General features: G+C 39.7%; 1 protein-coding gene across 1 annotated transcript in view; it reads left to right on the top strand.

Annotated features, from left to right (window-relative positions):
• The first annotated feature begins 266 nt into the window (after nucleotides 1-266).
• The window catches only part of Cspp1 (centrosome and spindle pole associated protein 1), a 67,291-nt gene continuing 41,068 nt past the window's right edge, over nucleotides 267-26,489 (top strand). Inside the window, exons 1-8 of the mRNA XM_051197266.1 lie at nucleotides 267-395; nucleotides 2,767-2,866; nucleotides 7,562-7,665; nucleotides 12,673-12,753; nucleotides 14,480-14,578; nucleotides 16,622-17,031; nucleotides 24,099-24,197; nucleotides 26,412-26,482. Of these exons, the coding sequence (XP_051053223.1) occupies nucleotides 297-395; nucleotides 2,767-2,866; nucleotides 7,562-7,665; nucleotides 12,673-12,753; nucleotides 14,480-14,578; nucleotides 16,622-17,031; nucleotides 24,099-24,197; nucleotides 26,412-26,482 (1,063 nt within the window). The 5' untranslated portion in view covers nucleotides 267-296. The remainder of the gene's footprint in view (nucleotides 396-2,766; nucleotides 2,867-7,561; nucleotides 7,666-12,672; nucleotides 12,754-14,479; nucleotides 14,579-16,621; nucleotides 17,032-24,098; nucleotides 24,198-26,411; nucleotides 26,483-26,489) is intronic.

The raw sequence follows: 26,489 nt of genomic DNA, 5'->3' as shown, positions 1-26,489 counted from the left end.
GTGTCTGTTTTTGGCCCTTCAGTGTGTTCATTTTTTGTTATGTGCTTGTCTAGAATGTTTTTCATTGTGAAGTTTTCTCACTTGGTTGTAGAGTCCTTTCTTTTCCTATATTATAACCTCCATTGTCAGCTTTTCTGGGGAATCGGAGACGAAGAGACAGACAGACAGACAGACAGACAGGCGGTATTTATGTTCATGCTTGAGTTTGTCGTTCTCAATGTGATTGAGACTAAATACTTAAAACACTACACTGTAGCTGTGCTCACTGAAGACTTCTGTTTTTCAGAACCTCTACAATGACAGATAGCTTGGATGAATTTATTGAAGAGCAGAAGGCGAAACTGGCCAGAGACAAAGCTGAATTGGAAAGTGACCCGCCTTACATGGAGATGAAGGCAAGCCTAGGCATTGTCCCCCAACATATTTCATTAAATTGGATGTGGTGTGCACGCCTTTAATCCCAGCATTTGGGAGGCAGAGGCAGGTGGATTGCTGTGAGTTCAAGACCAGCCTGATCTATACAGCAAGAATTCCAGACCAGTCAGAGCTGCATAGTGAGACCCTGTCACACAAACAGACAAACAAACAAACGAACGCCCTTAGTACACCCTTGTTCTGATTCGGAGAGCCTGTTTTTGGTGGGATTTTATATCTCACATACTCTTCTTTTGTTGAACTCTTAATACTTGATTATGTGTTTTACCAAGATGAGTAATTGCCAGAAAGACCAGAGGTTAAGCAGAACAGATAAAAGCAAGTTCTCAGATTTTTTTTGGTGAAAAGAGTATTTAATGATTAAAAAATGTTTTTAAATATGTATTAGTACATTTATTTTGTTCATTTATTTTGTACTATGTAATGAGTCTTTCTGTCCCACCAGCCAGCTCCCAAATAATGACACAGAGACGACTTCTTGAATTAACTCATTTATGTTAATCTACATTCTATCACATGGCGTTCCTCTCTTCCATCTTGGACCTCCTAATTCCTCTCTGTCTCCTCTTCTTCCTTATTCTCCCTGGAAATTCTCCTATACCTACTGCCTGGCTATTGGCCATTCAGCTTTTTATTATTATACCAATCACAGCAATATATATCTTCACACATTGTACAAATATCCCAGGACAGTACTATTTGCTTTTTAGAACAAGCCTGTTAACAGTTGTTTCTGAAAAGCAATTTCTGGAAAGTTTTCTGAAGTTGCTTTTTATTTTTACATGAGTGAGTTGTTGATTTAGCAGATACTGAGATTATGCTAGGAGCCATCCTGAGCTCTGGGAACTCTGTACTGATGCAGTCAGGTACCATCCCTCACAGACTCAGTGTGTGGTGACAAGACACTGTCTGTACTGAATGTCCATATAGAATGGCTTGCCCAAGTCATTTCTGGGTTACCTGTTTCCCAGTGTCTCATTTGGCTTAGCATCTGTCCCACACAAAAGTAACCAAATTGAGATGATAGTCATGATATTCTTACCATACATTTATTCACATACGTTAACATATAAATGGTAAGTGTGGATATGGTATAGCCCTAAAAGATCATATTTCAATGTTGTAGTTGAGATAAGTATGTCTGAATTATAATTTTCAGGTAGTAAACTGAGGCATTGGGAAGTTAACGACAGATCCTGGTGTTGGTAGACACTAGGTACTCCTTTAAGCACGGTCCATGTCTGTCTTCCTTCGAGACATCTTCCTTTGAGACGGTCTGCTGTGTGTAGTATTTCATCTAGTCACAACATCTTAAGTAGGGGCGTTTTGTTTAGTTTTAGAGATCAAGGAAATGAGACTAAAAGCAGTGAAGTCGTTTGTTCAGGTAGACACAGGGATGGATTCAGGCTGGTGCCCTCACCCCGTGTCAGGGCGTGCTGGTAGTTCGGTCCTGAGGGTGAGTTTGTATGTGGGAGTGTTAGTTTACAGCTTTACTAAATGATCCTTATGTACTAGTTCACAAGTTACTGCTTGTTGAGGCCTTGAAGGCTCTCCCTCAGCATTTCTGGGTCTTTTAATCTTGCTCTGTCTTTTGTCTTCATAGACCCATAGGCCCAGAGAGAAAGAGAGAGACACACAGAGACACACACACACAGAATGCTAAGTATGTTCACGTGGGCGTATCCACGTGTGCACGTGGGTTTGAGTGTGTTGAGTGTGTGGAAGGAAACCTAATGTCCACATTGGGTGTCTTCCTCGATGCTGACACTTTCTTTTCTGAGCTGGGACCCTCTCACTCAGCCTGGACTTTATGGGGTTTGCTATGCTGCTTGGCTGATGAATGTGCAGATCTACGTCTCTGATCCCCGAGAGCTTGGCTCCCAGACACATGCTGCTGGGCCTGGCTTTTCCATGGCGTTGGGAATGCAAACTCTGGTCCTCAAACTTGCAGGGAGCGTACTTTACTGACTGAGCTTTCTCCTCATCCCCTCTCTACATATCCAGTGGTCTAACTGTTAGGTTTCCTGGTCTCCCCCAGCAGCGGAAGCTTTCAATTTTGTTTTTACTTCTATGTTTCTAGTGCCGGGCACAGAGCCTGGTATTTCATGGAGACTTATTTCTAAGAAAATTGAGTTAGGTATCACAACAGGCGTTACAGTATGTAAGTAATTTCAGTTCATTTCTCAAACTTGCTTCAATCTCTGTGTTGTGTATTTTTTTCCTAAGGTATTTAGTATGTTGAATAAGTTTTGAGATGAATTTTACATTTTTTGTCATTCCCCTTGGATTTGTCAATATCATGTCTTTTTGTTTTTGTTTTTTTTCCCCCAGGGTAAAGTACCAGAGAAACTCTCTGAAAACAGTAAAATATTAATCTCTATGGCTAAGGAGAACATACCACCGAACAGCCAGCAGCCCATGGGGTCCTTAGGTACGGTACTGTGTGCATGGAGATGATTTTAACAGGGCATTGTGAAAGAGGTTTGTTTCCTCAGGAAAAGAAGATTTCTTTGCAACTTTAGTTTGCAATCTTACATATGGCAATACAGACTGCATATGAAATGTAATTTGGAGAACTTTGCACCATGTCATTGACACTGTCTGATTGTGGTTGATGGAAATAATATTAGAAAATGTGACATACTAAAAATTAGTAACAAAATTTTGAAAAGTTTTGAGTCTGTTTTTATGTGTGTACATGAGAGAGCCTGTTTTTGTTGATTAAAAATGGTAGACTTGCTTTGTTTAAAATTCACAGGGCCTGGCAAGATGGCTCTGCTGGTAAAGATGCTTGCCACCAAGCCTGAGGACCTGTGTTTCATCCCCAGGACCACATGGTGCTGTGTATATACATTTACAAATAAATAATTTTAACAGGAAAGAATGAAGGAAGTCTAAGGTATATGAAAAGTTACTGAGGACCATTTTCTGTGTGGCTGTGTGTGTGCTTGTATACATGTACTGGTGGGACCAGGGGCCATCTTGGGTGTAGTTCTCAGGAGAGGGCCACTTTGAGACAGGTTCACTCACTGGGCACTGAGCTTGCTGGCTGTGCTCCAGAGGTTGGGTTCTACTTGTTTCTTCTTGGATTTCAAGCATGTGCCACACCCAGTTTTCTACATAGCTGCTAGGGATTAAACTGGGGCCCCCATTCGTATGTGGCAAGCTCCTTACCTGTTAAGATCCCCACATCCAGATTGGAGCTGTAAAGTTAATACTACAGCCATACTTTTTTTTTTTTTTCGAGACAGGGTTCCTCTGTATAGTTTTGGAGGTTGTCCTGGAACTCGCTCTGTAGACCAGGCTCGAAATCACAGAGATCTTCCTTCCTCTGCCTCCTGAGTGCTGGGATTAAAGGCATGTGCCACGACGCCTGGCCAGCCATACATTTTTTAAAATTATGTCTTAGCATGAAGTATTTGGAAACTTAAAAAAAAACCCGAAATATTAGTTTGCTGATACTTTTAATGTTAAAACAGAATATTGTTATAATATGTATCTTGTGTGATTCATTGATGGTGATTGAAACGTTCACAGAGAGTGAGTGAGATACAATGATTCATTTGATTCAGTCATTGCTTCCACTGGGTTAATTCATGAGCACAGGTGTATTGTTACTGCTGTGCTTTTTTAGAGATGCTAGCTAAGAGACACAGTAGTTAGAGGGCTTTTTATTTCTTTATTAGAAGGACAACTCAAATGATTGCCCTAATATCAGTATCAGAAATATAGATAACTCAAATTATTAATTAATATGCAGCTGTAAGGAAATGAGCTATTATATTTTAGTAAATTAATGTCTAAACTCACTAGTTTCTTTAACTGTTAAGTTGGATGATACTGAGATCTGGAGAGACGGCTCAGTGGTTGAGGGCACTGGCTGCTCTTGCAGACTGCTCCGTTCAGTCCCCAGCTCCTGCATAGTGGCTTGTAACTGCCTGCCCATAAGTCCTGATTCAGAGGGAAGGAAGTACATGCTCTATGGGAATTTGTTTCAAACAGTTTATTGTGAGTCCTTTCTTAGGAGGTGAATCCATTTAAAAATGATTGTATGCTTTAGGTTTAAATATTACTATTTTATCCCACAACTATTTACAGGCGCCTAATACTTCTTGATTGTTAGTCATGAAGCATAATGTTAACTCCCAGTGTCACTGGTGCTCATCTGTAGTGACATCACTTTGAATGACACTGATAACTTTTCTTGCCACTAGGATCATCAGGGGCAACAGCTAAGTAAGTCTGACTTTGTTTCTTAGCTCAAGTTTAAGTGGCACTGTTAGTACTTTATGGAAATGAGTAGAATGCCTAAATTGTTGTATTCAGTTAATTTTACTTTATCATTGTGTGTGTGGTGTGTGTGTGTGCGTGCGTGTGTGCGTGTGTGTGTGTTTGCGCGCGCGTGTGCCTTCGAGTGTGAATGTGGGAGCAGGTATGACAGGCTGTGGAGGGCAGTTCTTATCTTCTGTGGGTTCCAGTTCAGGCTTTCACCAGACCCTTTTGTTTTTATGATTATTTATGTACTAGGTGACAAAAATAAGAGTTAGATGGTATTTTATGTTGACTAAACCTAAAGTTTATAATATTTTTTTCTTCTTTTTTTTTTTTTTTTTTGAGACAAGGTTGCATTGTGTAGCTTTTTCTGGCTTTGAACCTGGTATAAAGACCAGGCTGGCATCAAACTTAAGAGATAACAGCCTCTGCCTCTGGAATGCTGAAATTAAAGGGGTACACCACCATATTCCAAGCTCATAGTAGATTTACTAATAATAGAGGAAGCATTTGCCATGACTGCTTACTAAGCCAGTGTTACAAATAGTATTTGGATCAGTAGTGGAAACCACATTCGTTTCCTTTTGTAGCACCGGGGATGGGACCCAGGGCTTTGTGCCTGGTGGGCCGCACCCTGTAGCACTGAGTTACACCCCTATGCCTCTTCACTTTCTGAGTGCCCATCTGGGCTCAGTCAGGCTCAGTCTAGTTCAGAAAGCCTTAAACTTACAGTCCCGTGTGTTTCTGGTTTGGCGTGTCTGGGTTTGTGAAGATCAAATACTCTTAATAAAGTTGAACTTAATAGGGTCAGTAATTTATAAACGAACATGATTTCACATTTTCCAGTTCTCCTAGAGAGGCCTACAAACAGAATTCAAGATTGCAGTAGAGGCACTCACTCTGAGAATATGATGTCCAAGAAGCTACAGATTGTTTCCAGCCTGGGAAAGTTGGGCCAGTAGGAAGGCTCACGCCTTCAGCACTGACATTTTCTCCTTGACACCATAGAATTCTATTGTGACTTCATGTCACTAGACATGCAAGGCTGGTTGTTAGGTCCCGCTAGCCCTTCCTCTCAGTGCAGTCAGACTGCTAAAAAGCAGAAAGGAGACCCAGAGAGGGCATTGTTGCCCTCCTTTCTCATTTCTTCCTCTTGCCAGCCATTCATTCGTTGGCTTATATGTTCATTTTCACATTTTATTTTGTGATACAGGGTCTCATGTTTTTATGTAGGCCTCAAGCTCCCTATGTAGATGAGGATGACCTTGTGTTTCTAGTCTTCCTGCCTCCCATGTGTGTGCCGCCGTGCCCAGTGCGTTTGTGGGTTGATTTGGTAAACATTTCATGGGTACACGTCGTCTGCCGGGTGTTATATTGTTGAGTACAGCATGGGGTTTGTCTTCATTACTCTTGTCCTTTGGTTCCTCACGCTTACTCCGCGTTAGAGTTAGAGATAGATTGCCTGTGTGAATGAAGCCCACTTTGTATGCTGATTAAAATATAAAGTAAGTCAGCAAAGTGGCTTGGCGGGTAGACGACTTGCTTGTGCTTAGGCCTTATGACCCGAGTGTGGTCCCTGGAATCTCCAGTGTAGCAGGAGAGACACAGAATCCTGAGAGTTGCCCTCACTGCCATACATGTGCTGTGTATGGCATGTGAATACTTGCCTGTGTGTGTGCATGTGTGTGCATGCACACACACAACTTGAAAAAAATGACAAAACGAGAAACCCTCTCCGCTCACTTTCTGTATTTAAAAACATGCCATTTCTCTGGGAGCCAGGAGTTTCAGGGTGGTATAAAGTGAAGACACAGTGCTTGAGACGTCACCAGGGAATCAACTCGGCCAGATGTGTTTATCAAAAGAATGTCACAGTGTTTATAGTACAAAGTAAATTGTAGTGTTTCGTAAAACAGTAGACATGAATTTATACATATGCCATCTTGGCCCTTCTGTGTTCAATGGTCTAAAACAAAAGCAGATCACACATGCATAGCACATATCCATAATTCCTTGAATTGTAAGGAATAAAAATTGGTTATTATTATGACAATTTATAAATTCATCTACTATTTCTAAAGTAGCACCTAGGTTAGTTATAAGCTTTTTCTTTAGAAGTAATAATTTTTATTTTATAATTATATATATATATATATATATACACGCACATACATACATATATACATACATACATACATACATACGTAATTAAAAACTCATTTTTGAGGTAGGATCTAATGTACCTTAGTCTGGCCTCAAAGTCTTTCAGCCAAGGATCTGAAACTTCTGGTCTTCCTGCTTCTCCCTCTCAAGTGCTGGGATTACAGATGTGTAGTATTACTCGGTGCTAAGCAATCAGCCCAGTTTTCCTGTATGCTTGGCAAATAGTCAGCCAGTTGAGCCACATCTCCAGCCTTAGAAGTGATTATTTTTATTTTCTAAAAATTTAAAAATTCTATTTGGGAGGTTAGTCTAGCCTTGCTGGAGGAAATCGGTCTCAAAACAACAACAACAATAAAAACAAATGAAGAGAAGAAAAACAAGATGCTTATTGATAATTTGTCCAAACAGGGAAAAAGGCACTTATACATCCTTGCATATACAATAACCTAAAATTATTTTAATGTAAGTACATAGAAAACCCTGAAGGAGACATAGGAAACACAGTGTTCTGGGCAGGAGAACAGGATGGCTAGGGTTCACTAGTGGGAATAACTAACCACCACATCTGTATCAGCCACCAACACATTAAAACACGACGAACCCTAACTGATTACAGTGCTTTGTTACAGAAGGAGGAGATTCATTGAAATTGCTTTGGAAAGGAATATGCTACTTACGTTTTCTTTTTTAGGAATTGATTATGGATTAAGTTTACCACTTGGAGAAGACTATGAACGCAAGAAACATAAATTAAAAGAAGAATTGAGGCAAGATTATAGACGCTATCTTTCTCAGGTAAGATGTTATGTTAATGACAGGCTTTACCTGTTTGAATTTATCCCTAAGATTACTTTTGGAAAGTGTTGATCATATGTGACACTGGCCAACTAATATAGTCAAAATTATTTCTTGGTGGATGAAACGTTGTGAGAATTTGTGCTTTGGAATAATATCCTCTTCCTGGAGCTTTGTAGTTTGGCAAGACCCTGGATTTAGTCTCCAACACAGGAGAGTGTTTTACTAGGGAAATGGTTTTAATATTAAGCAAGATTAACCACTGTAAGCAGTGCTTGCCTGTTCTCTGTAACGCTGTCTTCGTTTATTCCCCACAGTGTATTAGTTACTAATTACTTTTTTTATTTGATACGCTTATAGATTTTCAGTTAACAGTTTCGTGAACTTGTATGTTCAGTCAGGTTTCTTTTCCTTACTGTGAAAAGCATCTGAGAGAAGCAGAGTAATAGAAGAGTCTGAGGTCTAGTCTCGGGTCAGCTGACTCCAGTGCTGCCGGCCTACGGCAGGACCTTGCACCAGAGCAAAGTTCGTGTGTCCTGACGGGCAGCAAGGGTCTGGGGATGAGATGGACCCTCCCAGTGGCATGTCCCAAGTAACCAGCCCATTTCCTCCAGCAAGATTGGACTAATCAGAGTTTCCAGGACCTCCAAAGTAGTGCCACCAGCTGGAGATCAGGCCTCCAGCCAGAGCCTTTGGGCCATTTCATATTTAGATCTTCAGGGCCACCAGAGGCTTTAAGATTAAATATTTTATCTAGCAAAACCATTTTGAAAATGTCAGGTTATGTGAGAGTTAAATTATAGGCTTATTATAAGGTTTACAATGCAGTTTTCTTTGTAGGTTATAAACATATTTTAAGCAATTATGTTTCCAGTATCCACAATACTCCTGGCTTTTCCATTACTTCGTAAACACTTGTTTCAAGTTGTAATTAGAAAGAACAGACCTTTACTGAATACTCCTTATCAATGGTTTGTTTCTCTTGACTTTAGGGCATTACTCAAGCAAAAAGAAAGGTAGGGTTGCCTGCATAATTTTCTCTTTTAGTTTGTTTGTAAAAAGATAGCTTGTAATCATTTGCACTCAAGTGATTCAAATCAAGTAGAAAACCAGCTTCATTTGTGTCTGAGACTGTTGAGTGGCACCCTTTTGTATCTTTGCTTTTGCCAAGATGACAGTCCACACCTTGTAATTTTCTATTCATGCAGCCATTGCCTTGATTTCTGCTTTGCCTTTGCTTTTGTTGTTGTCTTTATAAATATCTTGGAACTGTTGCATGCTTGTTAATTTTAGCTTGTTAATTTTTGTTCCACAATTTATACCAATCACAAGTAATGGTCAATTTACTTAAAATTGTTTTGAATTATGTTTTGTCATTATTTGGATTACTTGATGTTTTTGTACTAATCAATCTGATCACATTTGTTAATTTATGTTGGAAAACAGAGCACTAGTTAGTAGTTGTACAAACTATTTAAAAATATTTTCATACATTTTTTGATCACTGAACTAATGTTTAAAAAATACAGAGGTTTATTACACTATAGATCCTATCTTCAAGGGCTTTAGGATTTAGCTGTGGACATGATAATTCATCAAGATCAGAAACTACAGCAAATTATCTTGATCAGTCGGAGGTATCATTTTACAAGGCATCACAGGATAGGAAGAATTTGGATATTCAGAAGGCAAAAATAGAGTAAAGGAAGCTTTTCAAATGGAGAATTTAGATTGAGGAAAGATTTAGACTCTAGACTTGGCATTTGAGACATTTCCCAGCTTGACGATGGATGATGGCCTTTTTGCACAGTAGTGAGGTGATGTAGGAGGCTAGGATTGTGTTGTTGAAGGCAGTCTGTGTGATGGGCTCTGGTGAAGCATTGAGTCCCTGGAATGTCCATGAAGAGCACAACTGTTGTAGAACAGTTACTTCAGCTTGTTAGAGACTCTCATTAACTTACAAATCCTGTAATGTCTTAACCGAACTTGTACTGATTATCAGTCCATTGTGGCTGATTTAAATAGTTTTCAGTGTCTTCCTCACTCATTTTTTTAAAAAAATTTGAATTCCTTATCGTGTTCTACCTTTCCGGTTGTGGCTTGACTTCCTAGGCCTGTCCTGTATGTCTATGCCACATCTCCCTTTTTTCTGACTTCATAGGTGTAAGATCAGAAAAGGATGGATGGGTGCTGGGCGTGTCTCGTAACAAGTGGTCTCAGCTTGTGATGGTTGGCTACCAAAGGTGGAGGCTACAGAAAGGTCAAAGAATGAAAGGCAGATCTTGGACGACATGAAGTATGAGTTCTTAGACACTGTGTCATGCCTTGGGTAACAGCAGGGGAGACATGGCCAGTATCAGTTAAAAAGCAGTCTGGATGCTTGAGATGCAGCTCTGTGGTACAGCTCTTGGCTTACAACAAAGAACAGCCTAGGTGGTGGCCGACAGAATCCTCTGGGTATCACTTTAACATCTTCCCACCCGGCTTGAGATGAGCGCTGAATTGGCAGTCACAGCAGTGATGGCTATGGTTACGCCAACCTGCATAGTCCTGAGTGGGCATGAAGAGGAGTCACCTTTTTCAAGGGAAGGTGGGGGTGACTAAGGAGGCGCAGACCTTCACATTACTATGAAGGAGCTGTTTCTCTAGTTATTAAGTACAGTGGTAAAATAGTGGCATTTTCTGGAAGCCTTTGCATGACACATGGAGGTGGGAGTTGAAAGCAGCAGTGGTGGGGAGGGGCACCTTAATCCCAGCACTCAGCAGGCAGAGACGGCGGATCCCTGAGAGTTCGAGGCCAGCCTGGTCTACAAAGTGCATTCCAGGACAGCCAGAGCTACAGAGAAACCCTGTTTCAAAAAAGAAAACAAATAAACAAAAAAGCAAGATATCAGTTTAACTACTGCCTGGAAGAGCTAGTAAAAAATACCACTTTTTATTTTTGTTTAGTTTTTAGAATAACGGGCCATTGGTGTTCTTACTGGGCAGATAGAACAGCTTTTAAATCAGTAAATTGATTTCATTAATTCATAGCTCTTTCTTAAACCTTATACTTTTCTATCTGGCTGTGTACCTGATGTTTTCATTGAAAGCATGTCCAAAAGGAACTTGGGATTTAGCATCTTCATTCTCATGCTGTAGACGTTTACACTCGCCATAGCCTGTTCTTTTATTTATTCAGTAACTGATTTTGATTAGAGCAGTTTATGGCTTCCTAACATACTGGTGGTTACCAAATGGATAAAAGTTATAATAGTCACTTTGTATTTTCTGAACAGATAAAATTCAAGTTCTTGTTGCCAGATGTATGTAGCACATGCCTTTAATGCCAGTAGGGCAGGGGTTTGGGTTCTATGCCAGCCTGTTCTACATAGTGAGTTAGTTCCAGGCCAGCACCAGGGCATTTTGTGAAAGGTATGTTATCCTTATTTTTTCCTTTTTATTGAAAATATCAGACATCTTCTTAAACCTGATTTGTGAGTGAGGAATGACAGCCTTCAATTGAGGATTGGGATTTGTTGTTGTTGTTTATTTATAATTACTCAAAATGATTAGGTTTATAGTGTACTTTGGCATGGTGGTAAGCAGAGTTAGGATCCAGGCAGTCCTTTGTCTTACTGGTTTCTTTTGACAAAGAAGCTTATTAGAGTCCCATACGCTAACTTTCAAGTTAGCTTTTGTAACTTTAGATTTATTGAAACTCTATTAATGGCTTTATTACTTTTTCCGTATACAATCTTCTCATACATCCATGCTTTTTAGTGTTTATGTTTTATTTTTGTGTAATGTTCCATAAATGCCTGTGTGTGAGGATATACTGTTCTTTTTCCTTTTTTGGAAAGATTTATTTATTATGGATACAGTGTTCTGTCTGTACTCCAGAAGAGGGCACCAGATCTCATTACAGATGGTTGTGAGCCATCATGTGGTTGCTGGGAATTGAACTTAGGACCTCTGGAAGTTAACCTCTCAATCATCTCTCTGGCCCTTCAATCCATTTTACTATAATGCTCTTGAAGCAGATAGGGCATTATATTACAGTTATTTTTTTGTTAACTAAATGGTTAGAGGGAACATAAGGTTATTGTTTCCTTGACATTTAAAATACTAATTGCAAAGCATTAAATGGCCAGTAGTCATTTAATGTGTTCATGAATCCAAGAAACTGGATAGGCCAACACATACCGATTTAGCTTTAGTGATGTAGTGTTGTAGATGATATTGCCTGTTTTACGGGTGATGGAACTGAGGTAGATAATCTAAGTGACTAATTTAGCTTTTGTGATGAAGTGGCTATCAAGATTGTTTGCATTTGTTTTAAAGTGTTCAAAGAGACTTTGTGTTTTGTTTCCTCTTTGATCTTTATGGTAACTTTGGTGGTTGTGCAGGCAGGTGCCATTCTTACTTTATGGAAGAATGTGTATCAGATTAACTGGCCGGCCAGTGCTGTGTGCATTGTAAGAGTGGCTGTGAGCTGCAGAGGCTTGAGCTCCAGGTCCTTGGCCACTCAGGGTGATGCTAAGTGATGCTCACTGATGTTGTACCAGTGCCCAGTGGACATGAGTGGAGGGACACACAGCAGCAGCATCCGCAGCTTACTCTTCAGGACTTTGTGCATATATTGGCTTAGGTCACTACAGCAAACAATAAAACAAAATAAAACAAAACAGAACATTGTACCTATTTATAAATATGCTGGTGAGGAAGTTAAAAGAGAAACAGTGGACCCATTCATGATTATAATCACATCAGGTCAGAAGATGTATATATGTGCTTCCGTCTGTGTTAAAGCTTGAGCCTCTCCTTCCCACAGTTGATCTGAAGGGGTCTTTTCAGTCCCTTTCGGGTGCTTTCTACACAGTCTCTGACTCTGTCCCCATTCCATCCTCTGCTGTGCATTATACAGCGGTTTATATAGCATTATATAGCCGAATATAGACTGTAAAGAAACTTTGAAATGTATGAAAGCAATTAGCTAACACATATTTTTAATGTGTGTATACACAGAAAAATATTCTATCTACGGGTGAAACAGACCCATCTACTCTGGGAGTTTCTCTTCCTATCGACGAGCGATTATCTGCCAAGGTATGTAGGTAGGAGTAGAGTTTCCTGGGGCTTCAAAATTATGACAGAATACCCTTCTAGTCACACCATTTCTTCCTAACGACTGTAATCTTTCTTTAAAAAAAAAGTTTGTGGAATTTCTATTTGAGTCATTTGAAACTTTTTTTCTTGAACATTAATGATATAATGTCATAGATTTCTTGAATGTGTTGATTCTTTTGCTGTATTTAATTAAATATTCAGCTTATTTTTTTTAACATTCCTATGTGAGCCACAAAGTTTGTGCTATGAGTAGGTGTGAGAGGATAGTGTTTCTATCATCACTCCACTAATACACAAAGTTTGTGCTATGAGAAGGTGTGAGAGGATAGTGCTTCCATCACTCCACTAATACACAAAGTCTGTGCTATGAGTAGGTGTGAGAGGATAGTGCTTCTATCATCACTCCACTAATACACAAAGTTTGTGCTATGAGAAGGTGTGAGAGGATAGTGCTTCCATCACTCCACTAATACACAAAGTTTGTGCTATGAGTAGGTGTGAGAGGATAGTGCTTCTATCATCACTCCACTAATACACAAAGTCTGTGCTATGAGTAGGTGTGAGAGGATAGTGTTTCTATCATCACTCCACTAATACACAAAGTCTGTGCTATGAGTAGGTGTGAGAGGATAGTGCTTCTATCACTCCACTAATACAGATTCCTATATTTTAAGAGATTGCAGCAACATTAAGTAGTATGTGTTGGAAACTGAGGCTGGATCTATGCTCAGTTATGGCATGAACCTTGGCTGAACTCTGGCTCTCTCTTGGCTGTACATTTAGAGCCTTCAGTTTTTCCACAAACTAGCCCTATTTAGCAAGATCAGCCTAGCATATAACTACTAGCCCCATCACCGTAGTAACCTTTCTTGTTCTCACAATTCCTGATCTTTCCACCCATGTCAACATCCATTCTTTGTGATTTTCTATATTCTGCCTGCAAGAACACCTGGTCCTCAACCATTCTCTGACCTCCCCTGCCCCCTTTCCTACATCCTTGCTCTGCTGACTATATAAGCTCTGGGTAGAAAAATAAAGTTTGCCACTTGATCAGAATCCTGTCTTGTGGTCAATTCCCCCGTTCTTTTGACCCCTCCATCCCCTTCTTAGGGTTTTGAGTTCTAGGTTGAAGTCTTGCTCTAGGCAAGTATGTAAGACAAAATGAACAGTTACTAAGTTTCAAAAAGCAGACCTACTTTTTAAGTACTCTAATTTTAGAGTATGTTGTTTCAGTGACATTGAATGTATTAGGATTTAAGAAAATATACTAATGCGGTGTATTTGCATTTCAACAACAGTCCCATTATGTTATTTTAATGTACATTTAATTTTTTGGTTTAGGAGTTCTTTAACTTAGAGAATAAAATGATTAGTATCAAGCATTTTGGTAGTGGTCTGGGGAATTGCAAGACGGATATGTCATTGAGAAGCACTGGGGGAAAAGAATAAAAAGGTTTTATAGCTGAAGTAATTCCATTCTGTTAGTGACATCAAAGCATACGTTCGTGTATATTGCAAAGGCAAGGAGACCTGGGCAGCTGCCATGCTGAGGAGTCCTTTTCTGTTCCTTCTGTGACTTCTTGTCCATGAACTCAGTAGAAAAGCCTGCCTTGGCTAAGAGTTCCAACTTGTGTGATTCTGCTTTGATATTAACAGCTTTTTTCCTGAAACTGAAGTTTCATTGCCTTTCAATTTCCCTTTTAAGGAAAGGTTGAAACTTGAGCGCAACAAAGAATACAATCAATTTCTCAGGGGTAAGGAAGAATCCATAGAAAAGGCCAGACAAGTGGAAAAGAATATTGAGGTACGTTTTACATTTATAAAATGATTTTTAACATCATATGCATGAGTGGGCTGCTGGGATTTTATGTTTGTGCCCTCATCCTTAGTTTCTGGGTGATTTTATATATGGATGATTATATATATTTAATTTTGGCCGGGTGTTGGTGGTGTACACCTTTAGCACTCGGGAGGCAGAGCAGGTGGTTCTCAGTAGCCTGGTCTACAGAGCTAGTTCCAGGACAGGCTCCAAAACTACAAGAGACACCCTGTCTTGGAAAACAACAAAACAAAACAAAAAGATTTCGTGTTTCTTTGGCTCTTACAATCTTTCCGTCCTTGGGTGTAGGAGTTGTGTATTAGATGTAGCCTCTGGGCCTGAGTCATTGGAGCAGTTGTCAGTTGCTCTTTGCATTTTGACCAGTGTGGTTTCCTATAACGGTCTCCATCTGCTCCAAAGAGAAGCTTCTTAGATGAGGTGAGAGTCACACTTAGCTGTGAGTGTACAGATGAGTATTTAGAATCTGGGAAGGAATTAGGCTGGTTTAGTAAAGTGATAGTAGGCTCTCCTTTGAGAGCCTCTGACCTCAGCAGCCTTGGGTGGTTAAGTTTCTAGTACCAGCCACGATTTCCTTCCTGGTGAGTGAGTGGCCTTAAGACCAATTCGACAGCTGTTGGTTAGCCCCAAGGTGTAAGTGCCACGATTCTACCTTGAAGGATATATGGCCATGCTGGTCGTTGTTGTGGTTCATAGGCATCACAGCTGGGTAGGTGTCTAGTCAGGGTTACTATTGCTCTGATGAAACACCCTGACCAAAAGCAAGTCGGGGAGGAAAGGGTTTATTTGGTTTACACTTCCACATCACAGTTCATCATTAAATGTAGTGAAGACAGAACCCAAGCAGTGCAGGACCTGGAGGCAGGAGCTGATGCCAAGACCATGGAGGAAGGCTTGCTCAGCCTGCTTTCTTATAGAACACAGGACCCCCAGCCCAGGGATGGCACCGCCCACAATGGGCTTGTCCTCCCCATCAATCACCAATGAAAATGCTTTACAGACTTGCCTGCAACTGGATCTTACGTAGGCATTTTTTAATTGAGATTCCTCCTCTGGGATGACTGTGGCTTCTGTCTGGTTGACATGAAGGTGTCCAGCACAGTAGGATTGTGGGTTGCTCCCCTCCCTTGGCTGCCTGCATGGTACTGTTTGGTGCCATGAAAGCTGTTCCTCAGGGAGGAGGGTTCCAGGTCAGCTCACGTCTAATCTCCCAGTGTCTCACATGCATGGTGTCTTCAGCAGTAGGTTCTTACCTTCAACCTCTGAGAGACAAGCAAGGGCAACAGCCATAGCTTACGATGTTTGGAAGTCCCGTGGACTCCCCTAAACAGCAGCTCCAAAGAAGGCATGCCATGCCTGGTACCGAAGTTGTTGTTAGATTGTGTGTGGTTCTTGGGGGCATTGTCAGCTCATGTGGCATAACTTAACTTTTTTCCCCCCGAGACAGCGGCTCACTGTGTAGCTCTGGCTGTCCTAGAACTTGCTCTATAGATCAGGCTGACCTCAAACTCAAGAGATCTACCTGCTTCAGCTTCTGCCTCCCAAGTGCTGGGATTAAAGGTGTGTGCCATCACCACCCAGCAAAGCTTAGCGTGTTGAGGAAGAATTTAGTTTGAAGGAACTATTCTTTATGTTGAGGAAGAATTTAATTTGAAGAACTGTGCAAATATTAAAATATGTGTGTAATGTCTGAGGCTAAGAATTTGCATTTAATTGTCAGGTTTTCATAGCCACTTGCCCATTTTACTATTGCTTGTCTCTTGCTATATAATAAAATTTACTGCAAAATAATTCTTTGAAGTTTTTTTCGAAAAAGAAGATAATTTAATGGCTTTTTTTGGACTAAATATCAAAGTTGATATATATATATATATGTATATGTATATATATATATATTTTAAGGATAGTTATTGGACTTTTATGTAATAAAGATTTAGTATGACTGGAGACTTTATCTTTTGTATGATAATATCTCAATAGGTTTATTTTTTTCCTTTTTTAATTCAACAGCCAAAGAGTCAAAGAAATAAGAACCCCGTTAGTCAAGGTAAATCTGACCTACCTCCACAAATACAGATATCATACACACATTCTGAGGCACCAACATATGAAGAGCTTCTCGACCGAAGACGGCGAGAGGAGGGCAGATACCGACAGCTAGATGATGAACTTGAATTAGTGAATAGAAGACTTCTTAGACAGACAAATGAAGAAGTAGGCGTTCCCGGAACAAAACTAAGCTTTGCCAGCGAGACTGGTGCCCGGGAGCGAAGAGCTCGCAGGGTTAATGAGGAGCGTGCGCTTGATAGACAGCACTATAGATCTGACTGGAACCCTGATGCAAATGAAGAGATGGACGAGAGGTTTAGGTTTGAAAGTGACTTTGATAGAAGACTTCTGAGAGTGTATCCAAATGACAGGTATTTATATCCTTTTTTTTATTTACTTAATATTGCTGTTAGCTTGCTGTTAGCTTTATAAAAACAGTTTTACTTGATTTACCATGTTTGATTAATTCAGCCATACTGTCTGTTTTGTGAAGCACCATAATTTTATGTGTCACTGAAAACACTCAAAATGAGGACCCCAACGTACAGGTAGAAGGTGGGATGTGTATGCCCTTAACTTAGAAGTGAGTGGAAACATTCTCATAGAGGGAATTTCTTATCTCAACCATGATCAAGTAGGGGAGTCAACAAAAACCTAGACAAAAACAATCAAACAAAAGCACCCAAATCTTGTATGTCAGTGGGAAACCTAAAGCAGATAATGATTGAGATTCGAAGCCTGGATTCTGGTTGCCGGTACCATCCAGAGAAAGCCCGAGGTTGGGGACTCTGGTTGTCATAGTTTCCCAGATGACTATTAGGGATAAAACTCACTTAAAGTTAGGTGGATAGCCATCCTAATTTCAAATTTTAAAATTTAGGGAAAAGGGACATTTTGAAAGACAGCTTGTGCCTTCAATGTCTGTACAACTTAAGTATCTTTATCAATGTATTTTAAAGACTATTATTGGACTTAGAGAATGCAAATGGCATAAACTTTTATCAATCAGATTTTCAAATGTTTTTTTTACTTCCTTTGAAAAATTGATTTGTGATATTGTTTGGAATTTCTTAACTATAAGTCTCTGTTGACATTTACTTTAATATTTAACTTGATGTATGTTTTCCTAACTATTAGAGATAGAAATGTCCCAGGGCCTACGTTTGTCAGTGACTTGCTAACTTGAAGGATTACATATAAATTTTGGGACCTGTTTTGTTTAATAGTGTAAACATTTAATTTTTTAGTATTTTAGAAAATATTCTTGGGGGTAATGCTGAATTGTCAGTATTTTAAGTACTGATAACAATACAAAGCTTTCATTAATTCTTTGTCTTTAGTCTGTCTCTTAATTTAGGTAATTTGAATTAAAAATTTAATATCTGGAAGAATGAGAAATGTGGATTGCTTACTATAGTTTTCTATATGAGCCTAATCTAATTGTAGTTCAGAAAATGCTCCATATCCTATAGTATCTTATATTTGAAAATGCTTATATTTAAAGTTAAGTAAAATACCTTTCAGTTTTGCAACTCCAGGTACTCCTTGAATCTTGATGGTGTCGTCACTGTACCTGTGAACTTTCTAGAACCTTTATTTACTCTTTATGATATTTACCTCCTGAATGTAATGCATAACTTTAAAGTCTGGAATTTTAAGAAACTTATGACAGTTGGTGCTTTATTTTTCACATATGGGCTAACAAATCAATTAATTGTATCCAATCACTTGAGGCCTGTATTATTACTTACCTCATAAATGAAATGACCTTTCTCTGTCAACTTCCTTAAATAGTATTTTGAGATTATTTTATGTAAGGTTGAGTTCTTACTCATGATCTCAATTCTGAACACTATTTAAGTTGTGTGTTACTTACATTTTGTTAATGTATCAAGTATCACATCTCCACACGTTATGCTGTTTTTCATGTTTCTTGAGGAAACTGGGGTTATACCCACCCATTCTTTCTCTTTGAAAAAAGAATTCTTATTAATCATTCAATATTATACTTTATATTTAATGGATATAGTACAATATTCAAAATATAGTTCATATCTAATGGCTAAAGTTGTTAGTAAAAGAAATAACCCTATTTGTTAATGTCTGCGATTTCCTTGTTCCTCACTTCTTAAAGTTTTGATCAATTCTACTGTTATAATGATGTCTTATTTTATAATTTTGCTATGAGTTTCCTTCTAATTATCATATAACTTCTTAACATACCTGATGTATTATGAATGTCTATTTTTTCTTATATTAAAGGTGGGGCAGTGAAATCTCTCCAGGAAGGGTTGTTTCCTATAGACATACCATGAATTGATCGGTGTTCTTAAATAATTGATACAGTCGTTCTCCCTGGGACTAACAGCTTGTACTGTGTGTTGTGTGTATGTTATGTGTGTATACTGATGAGGAAAGCGTATGTTGAGAGGCTCTCTAAAGTTGAGTATAATCGTTTTTTTTAATGTTACTTTGAGTTACAGATCCTCAAAATGTAGCCTATGCTAGTCTTTATTACTTATTAACTGAGCTGTGGAAGTTAACAGAGTATCTTCGTGTTTTCCTTTAATATTAACGAGTTAAGCAAGGTTTTAGTATTGGAATGCTGTGTGCAGTTTCTGTGTGACTAATGGTGTTAGCATTTCCATTCTATTTAAATCTTGCTAGTCAAATACTTATAATTTATAGACGTTCAGTAAAATTCTGAAATCCTTCCACTGAAGCTGGAATCTGTATAAATCACAGGGGCCTACTTAGTGTAGTATGTTCTTCTAGATTTAATGTGTAAGACATAAATGAAAAGTGCCTAGTTACAATTTACCTATTGGTGTTTGCTTCTCACTTAATACCTTTTTCTTCAGAAAAGTCATTTTAGTGATTTTTTAAAAAAAGATTCATTTGCTGGGTGGTGGTGGCACACGCTTTTAATTCCAGCACCTGGGAGGCAGAGACAGGTGAATCTCTGTGAGTTCCATGCTAGCCTGATCTGCAGAGTGAGTTCTAGGGTAGCCACAACTACACATAGAAGCCCTGTCTCGAAAAAAAAAATTTTTTTTTATTTACTTTTAAAAACCTTTAAGTATGTGTATGTGTTCCTGTCTAAGTTTATGTGCACTGTGTGCGTGCAGTTGCTGGTGGAGGTCGGAGGGTTTCAGATCCCTGGAGTTGGAGTTTAAGGCCACTGTTAGCCATCTGATACAGTTCTATGTAAATGGCATTCTTCTTAATTGGTCTAAATAATAAAAACCCAGAAGCAGATGTAGAGGAGAATCTGAGAGATCATCGAGAAGGAGCAAGCTAAAGCCACCTTTACCTCATTAGCTTTCCAGCAGAAAGAAAAGTCAGAGTTATATCCTCTCTCTGCCCAGCTGGCTCACTTCCTGCATCTGTCCAGCCATCTAACTTCCTGTCTGTATAGATCTCCACACCTCTGTGGTTAGCTACTAGCAAGTTCTGACCTTCAGACAAGCTTTATTCGTACAAGCAAGATAACACCACAGTTCTGGAGTCTGGACCATCTCTCCAGCGCCGTATAAACCGATTTCCCTTCACATTAAAGATCTAGTTGAGTGTAGAAACTTTATTACCTATACAAATTAGAAAAGAAGCGGAGATGATGGGTAGTATTGCTCACAGGTGCCCTCCCAGAAAGCTGTGAAAGCGTAACTCAGCAGCACCGTGCATCACTCACTCCATCCTTCAATTAAGTTTTTGTTGTGGAGACAGGCTCTCGGTAGCACATGCTGACTGACCCAAGACTCACTGTAGCTCAGGCTGTCTATAACTCATGACAATCTTTTTGCCTCAGTCTCTGAAGTGCTGGATTGCAGGCCTGAGCCGCCACACTTGAAGAAAGATACTTGTCATTCGAAAGCAAAGCAATGCAATTACTAGTTAGAAATTTAGTAGTTTCTTTCCTTTTTTAAAATTACACTTTATTTTTTATGGGGGAGGTCAGTCAGTGCACAATAGAGGTCAGTCAGGGGTTAACCTTTTCCTCTTATTACCATGTGGGTCTGGGAATTGAACTCAGGTTCTCAGCTTGATGGTGAGTACCTTAACCTGCTGGGCTCTCTCACTAGCCCTAATGGGTTCTTTGAAAGTTAGAGAACTTGAGTTTCCTACTTTGTGCGTTGGGTCAATGTAGAAGTTACAGATGGTATTTTATTTGATTTGGTTTTTGAGACCGGGTTTCTCTGTGTAGATGAGCCTGTCCTGGAACTCCATTTGTAGATCAGGCTGGCCTCAAACTCAGGAAGATCCTCCTGCCTGTACCTATCCAGTGCTGGGATTTAAGGCGCGAGCCACCACAGTATTTTCAAGGCCCTGGGTTTGATACCAGTCCTTCAGAAAGGTGAGGTGTACGATTCAATGTGGCTATTGAATTTTCAGTTCCAGATTCAGGAAGAGTAAAAGACTAAGATTCTAAACTACAAGCTGGTCTCATGGCATTTATTTATTTATTTATTTATTTATTTGTTTGTTTGTTTGTTTATTTATTTATTTGTGTGTGGGGGGGGTCTTAGTAACTAAAAAGTTTTGGTCTTTCTATTTGCAAATAGCAATTTTTCCTGAATTTAAAACAGTAAGCACAGTTGTATCAATCACAATATTGAACTGGATGCCTTATGATTTTGTAATTCTTTTTAGTGAAGTGTGTGTTTCTCCTACCCAGAGCTCTTAAATATTTCTGTAATATTTATGTTACTGTAATTGTAAGTGATAGATGACTTTTATAATCTTGTTCATGAGTTTTTTTTTTTTTTTTTTTAACTAGGAGGTGTACTTTAGAACAGATTTTGTGTGGGCTGTTCACTGGGAAAGCTTTATAGTTTTATGCATTGACAACAACCTTTATCTTAGACATAAATAAGATAATTTGTAAAATTTTGTTAATTTAGTATGGCTTGCAAATTATATGGTGCTTGCTTATATGGTCTGTATATGTGCTGAAGAGCCCGTGAACTATATTTTTGTGTGGGTATATGGCTCTTGCTATTATGGTTTTAATACACTTAAGATAGAAATACTATTTTTAAACAAGTTAGTTGATAATGCAGGACACTGTAGTTCTTTGGTAAGTTTTAGAACAAATCTCTATGTTTCTTACTGGCTTTTAATTCTGGCTCCCAAAGTTATGCTTTAAAAATGGCAAGTTTAAATGTCTCTGTATGTTTTTTGTTGTTACTGACCTCTTATACCGCCAGTGAATTTATTTTTGTGTGTCTGTTAGTCCCTGGTGATTCTTTGTGTAGATTTGACTCAGTTGTAATTGTATTGAAATCCGATGTCCTGGCAGTCCTCAACATGTGGTAGCTTTTTTCTTGCCTCAGCCTCTTCTGCTGGGATTGCAGGCACATAGCACATCAGGTGACAGCCGTGAGTTTCTGTAGCTGTAGGACAGACAGGAAGTACAGCAAAGGGAAAAGCATGGGCAGAAGCAGAGGGTACTGTGCTTCCTTTTGAAGCACGAGACTCAGTGCCTATGGTTCTTCCCGAGGGCGGGTTGTATGGATGCCCCTTCCTAGCATAAGCTAACATGCAGACGCCCGATAGGAAAGCACGTGTTTCTTTATAGCCTCTATTGTTTGTGCATGGTTTAGGACCAGTGCACTCATTAGTTCTTAGCCTGGTGGGAGCCTCTTAAAACCTATATTGTCAGGTGACAACCTATGTAAGCAGCCCCTTAGTGGTTAGGAAGTCTCAAGCCTGCTGTTAGACTTTCTGCATATGTCTTTTATATAGACGCAATATAACTAAATATCAAGGGCATTGTTCATTCATTACAAACTGGAATTTGCTTTAAGTGGTATGAATAGGGGATAGCACTAGATTGTGTTAGTTTAAAAGAGAGCTGAACTAGCTTTTCTTTTTAAGTTTATTATTTTTTTTGGCTTTTCAAGATAGGTTTTCTCTGTGGCTTTGGAGCCTGTCCTGGAACTCTGTAGACCAGACTGGCCTTGAACTCACAGAGGTCCACCTGCCTCTGCCTTCCGAGTGCTGGGATTAAAGGTGTGCACCACCAGAGCTCAAAGCTAGCTTTTTTTTTTTTTTAAAGTTAAGTTGAAGTAAATGTTAAAATGGCATGTAGGGTACTGTGTTAGATGTGGGTTAAAAAAAAAAAAAAAAAAAAAAAAAAAGAAGCAATTCCTGTTTTGGTGGCAAAGTCACAGTGTTATTAAGATTACTGTTTGGACCTATTCCCCCCCCCCCCACCATAACTCCAATCATGGTTTTGTGGTAACAGTAAGTGAAGTCTGTGGTAGGCTGCATCTTTGGAGAATTCTTTATTCTTTTCTTTTACAGCTGAACGTGGCCAGTCCTGTTATCATGTTCCTCAACAATGCTTCTTTTTATCTTATTCAGAAGGAAAATATAATTTTTTAATAGCTGCATAAAGAAATAGGACTTGTGAAATGCTGGTTTTTCATGGATGCTAATAAATGATCATGTAAAAAGTTATGCTGGCTTCTCTGGCATGAGGAATTTATTTCATAAGAACAAATCAGTGTTTGCCAAACGGAAAAAAAAAGGTTGAAAAAATTTTCACTATTTAAATGATTGCTTTTTTTAAAAAGAAATTCTAAACTCTGTTTTTTTTTTCATTATGATCTTGTATGTAAAGTGAAGGTTCCTCAGATTTATTCTGCATCAGGCTGTCCTTACAATAATGTTTCTGGTGTGGTTTTCGTTAACATTCTTTCATGGAGTTAATTGTGTCGGTCTTTAAGTTAAGAGCCTTAGTTTTATGTATAGTGAAATAATTCCCAGTATGCATATGTTTTAATTAAAAAATATTTTGTTTTAGTTTTGCCAGTGTGTACAGGAACTATGTCTACTCAGTGCCCAGAACAGGTTTGCTCTACAGAAGGTGCCCTGTAATTCCTATGTTTACCTAATGATACATACATACTTACATGCATGCATACATAGCTGGAGAGATGGCTCAAAAGCTAAGAGCGCTTGTTGCTCTTCCAGAGGGCTTGAGTTCAATTCGTGGCACCCAAGTTAAATGACTTAACACTAGCTCTGGTTGATCCGACCCTCCCTCTGGCCCCTCAGGCCTTAGCAAAGACATTGCTTGTGTGCGCACATGAGGGTATACACACACACACACACACACACACACACACACACACACAAAAGATTAAATATTTAAATGTAATTGAAATAAAATATTTAGAAGTTATATAGAAATAATTTACAACAGTCTCAGTGAAATAAAACTATTAGGGACTGGGGTTGTAGCATTACTTTGCCAGTGTATTGTTATACATGAAAACAACAGCAAACTTGAATGTAAATCCTCACTACGTCTTGTTGACAAGCAAATCATACTTGAGGCAGACTGGATTTGATTAACTTTAGGGTGTGTTTGCAGTAACTGTCAGCACAGTCTTTGTGTGGGGTGTGCTCTATAAGCTCATGTGTTTTTAAGGCCACTTGGAAACAGACAAGGGCACGCGCCTCCTGTGGAGAATGAGGGTGCTGTCCCAGAGCAGTCCAACACCCAGATTTCCTCTGCTGGAAATACAAGGTACGTGACTGCAGCTCTGTCCTTGAGTCTATACCCTGAAACAGCACCTGTCTAAAACTGGCCTAAGGAAAAAGTAGGGAAAGCATAGCGAATTAACAGCCACCTTTCAGTAGTGACGGATTGACTGGGGAGAAAGGTGAGGAGGTAGGCATTAGGGGTGAGTATTTATAGTTCTTTCTTTCAGTGTTCTGTGTGTTCCCTCCTCTCCTCCCTTTCTTGACTCTGTGTCTATTCTGGGGATTGAACATAAATCATTGAGCGAGGTAAGCACTTCATCACCCAGCTACATCCCTTCGTCCCTGGGCCACACATTCTTCTCAAGGATGCTTGTAGTTCTCTGGACATTTCTCTAGAGTCAGTTTTCTCTTCAAACCTGTAATGGCTCTCTCGTTTATGGCCTCTCTCTCTCTCTCTCTCTCTCTCTCTCTCTCTCTCTCTCTCTCTCTCTCTCTCTCTCTCTCTCTCTCCCTCTCGTCTATTTGTCCAAGTCAATCTTCCTAGTCCTACAGGACCTCACTAACAATCTGAGCAACAGTGGAAAGGCTACCTTAAATGCCCTTTCCTGATAATGAGACTGATAACTAACTCATCTAGTAGCTGATGGGAGCAGAAGCAGACACCCACAGCTAAACAATGAGCTGAACTCCTGGAATCCAGTTGCAGAGAGGGAGGAGTGATAATATAAGGGGGTCATGACCAGTCTATAGAAACCCACAGGGACAGTTGACCTGAACAAGGTGGGAGCTCATGGACCTCCAGACTGCTAGCTGGGAAACCAGCGTGGACTGATCTAGGCCCCCTGAACATGGGTCCCAGTTAGAAGGTTTAGGCAGTCTAAGGGACCTCAGACAGTGGAACCAGGATGTATCCCTGGTGCACAAAAGGACTGTGGGAGCACATTCCCCATGGAGGGATACTCCCTTAACCTAGAGACAGGAGGGAGGGCCTAGACCCCACTCCAGATGACAGATTTTGATGACCCTTCCTGGAAGGCATCACCCTCCCAATGGAGTGGGGGGGTGGGATGGGAGGGAGTTTGGGGTGTGAGAGGGAAGGAAGGAGGGAGGGAGAGGGAACAGGGATCAATATGTAAAATAAGAGAAAATTATATATGTATGTGTGTATATAAAGAATTTAGTGAAGCTTGGCAGGGCTTTCAGAGTAAGCCCCTCTCATTATAAAGTGTGTAAGTGATCCTTTTGGCAGCACAGACACTAGAACTGGAATGATAAGTTTATCAATTAGTTTCAGATAATGAAGGAGCAGTGAACATAATGGTGTTCGTCTTGGAATTATGGCTGGAGAGATGGCTCAGTGGTTAAGAAGTTGACTCAGGTTTGAATTCCAGCACCACATCTGGTGGCTCACAAGTGCCTGTACTTCAGTGCTAGAGGATTTCTCCTGCGGCAGGCTCATGCGCACAGTTAAAAGCTAATCTTTAAAAAAAAATGTCTTGAAGTCTTGGTACTACAATGGAATTGAAAATACCCTTCAGTGGGGGTTTTAACTTCATTATTATTATTTGCTTATTGGCAGAGTAGCTTTAATGCTTACTTTATTTACTTATTTAGCAGTTTTTTGAGACAGGGTTTCTCTGTGTAGCTTTGAAGCCTGTTCTGGGATTCACTTGAACTCACTCAGTTCCGACTCGAACTCACACAGATCCACCTGCCTCTGTCTCCCGAGTGCTGGAACTAGAGGTGTGTGCCACCTTTATAAAATTAGTATTCAACAACAACAACAAGAACAAAAAAACCAAACACACACACACACACACACACACACGCACGCACGCACGCACGCACACCCTAAGATTAGCACTCAAGTTTGTCTTGATAAGAAAGTTAATGACATTAAATACTCGTGTGTGCTTTTCTGTCTCTGTTGCCACGCCTCAGCTGTGGGATTATAGGCATGCACGTCTGTATTAGCTCCCGCCTGTGTGTGCTGAGGGTTAAGCCCAGTCATCAGTGCTTTTCACGACTTTACCCACTGAGCCATCTCAACTCCTAGTCCTTTTTTTTTTAAATTCTTTGCGACAAGGGTTTTTACATGTGGTTGAATCTTTCTGCTAGCTTCAAACCCACAGTCCTTTAGCCTTGGCCTCCCAAGTGATGGCGTTAATGGTGTGCACCACCATCCAGGCCTTTAGATTGGGTTTTGATTTCCTAAAACCACCAGGATTGTAATATTTGCTCTCTCATACTGCTTTAGTGCTCAGGATAACGAGCCTTCCAAGTCTGCTGGCCGTGGTGTCTGTAGTCCGTTTGCGGGGATGCTCTTCGGTATGTA

The sequence above is a fragment of the Phodopus roborovskii genome, unplaced genomic scaffold, assembly GCF_943737965.1.
Source record: "Phodopus roborovskii unplaced genomic scaffold, PHOROB, whole genome shotgun sequence".
Lineage (NCBI taxonomy): Eukaryota > Metazoa > Chordata > Mammalia > Rodentia > Cricetidae > Phodopus > Phodopus roborovskii.
Note: the sequence above shows the minus strand (reverse complement) of the source record. Positions and strands in the feature narration are given on the sequence as shown.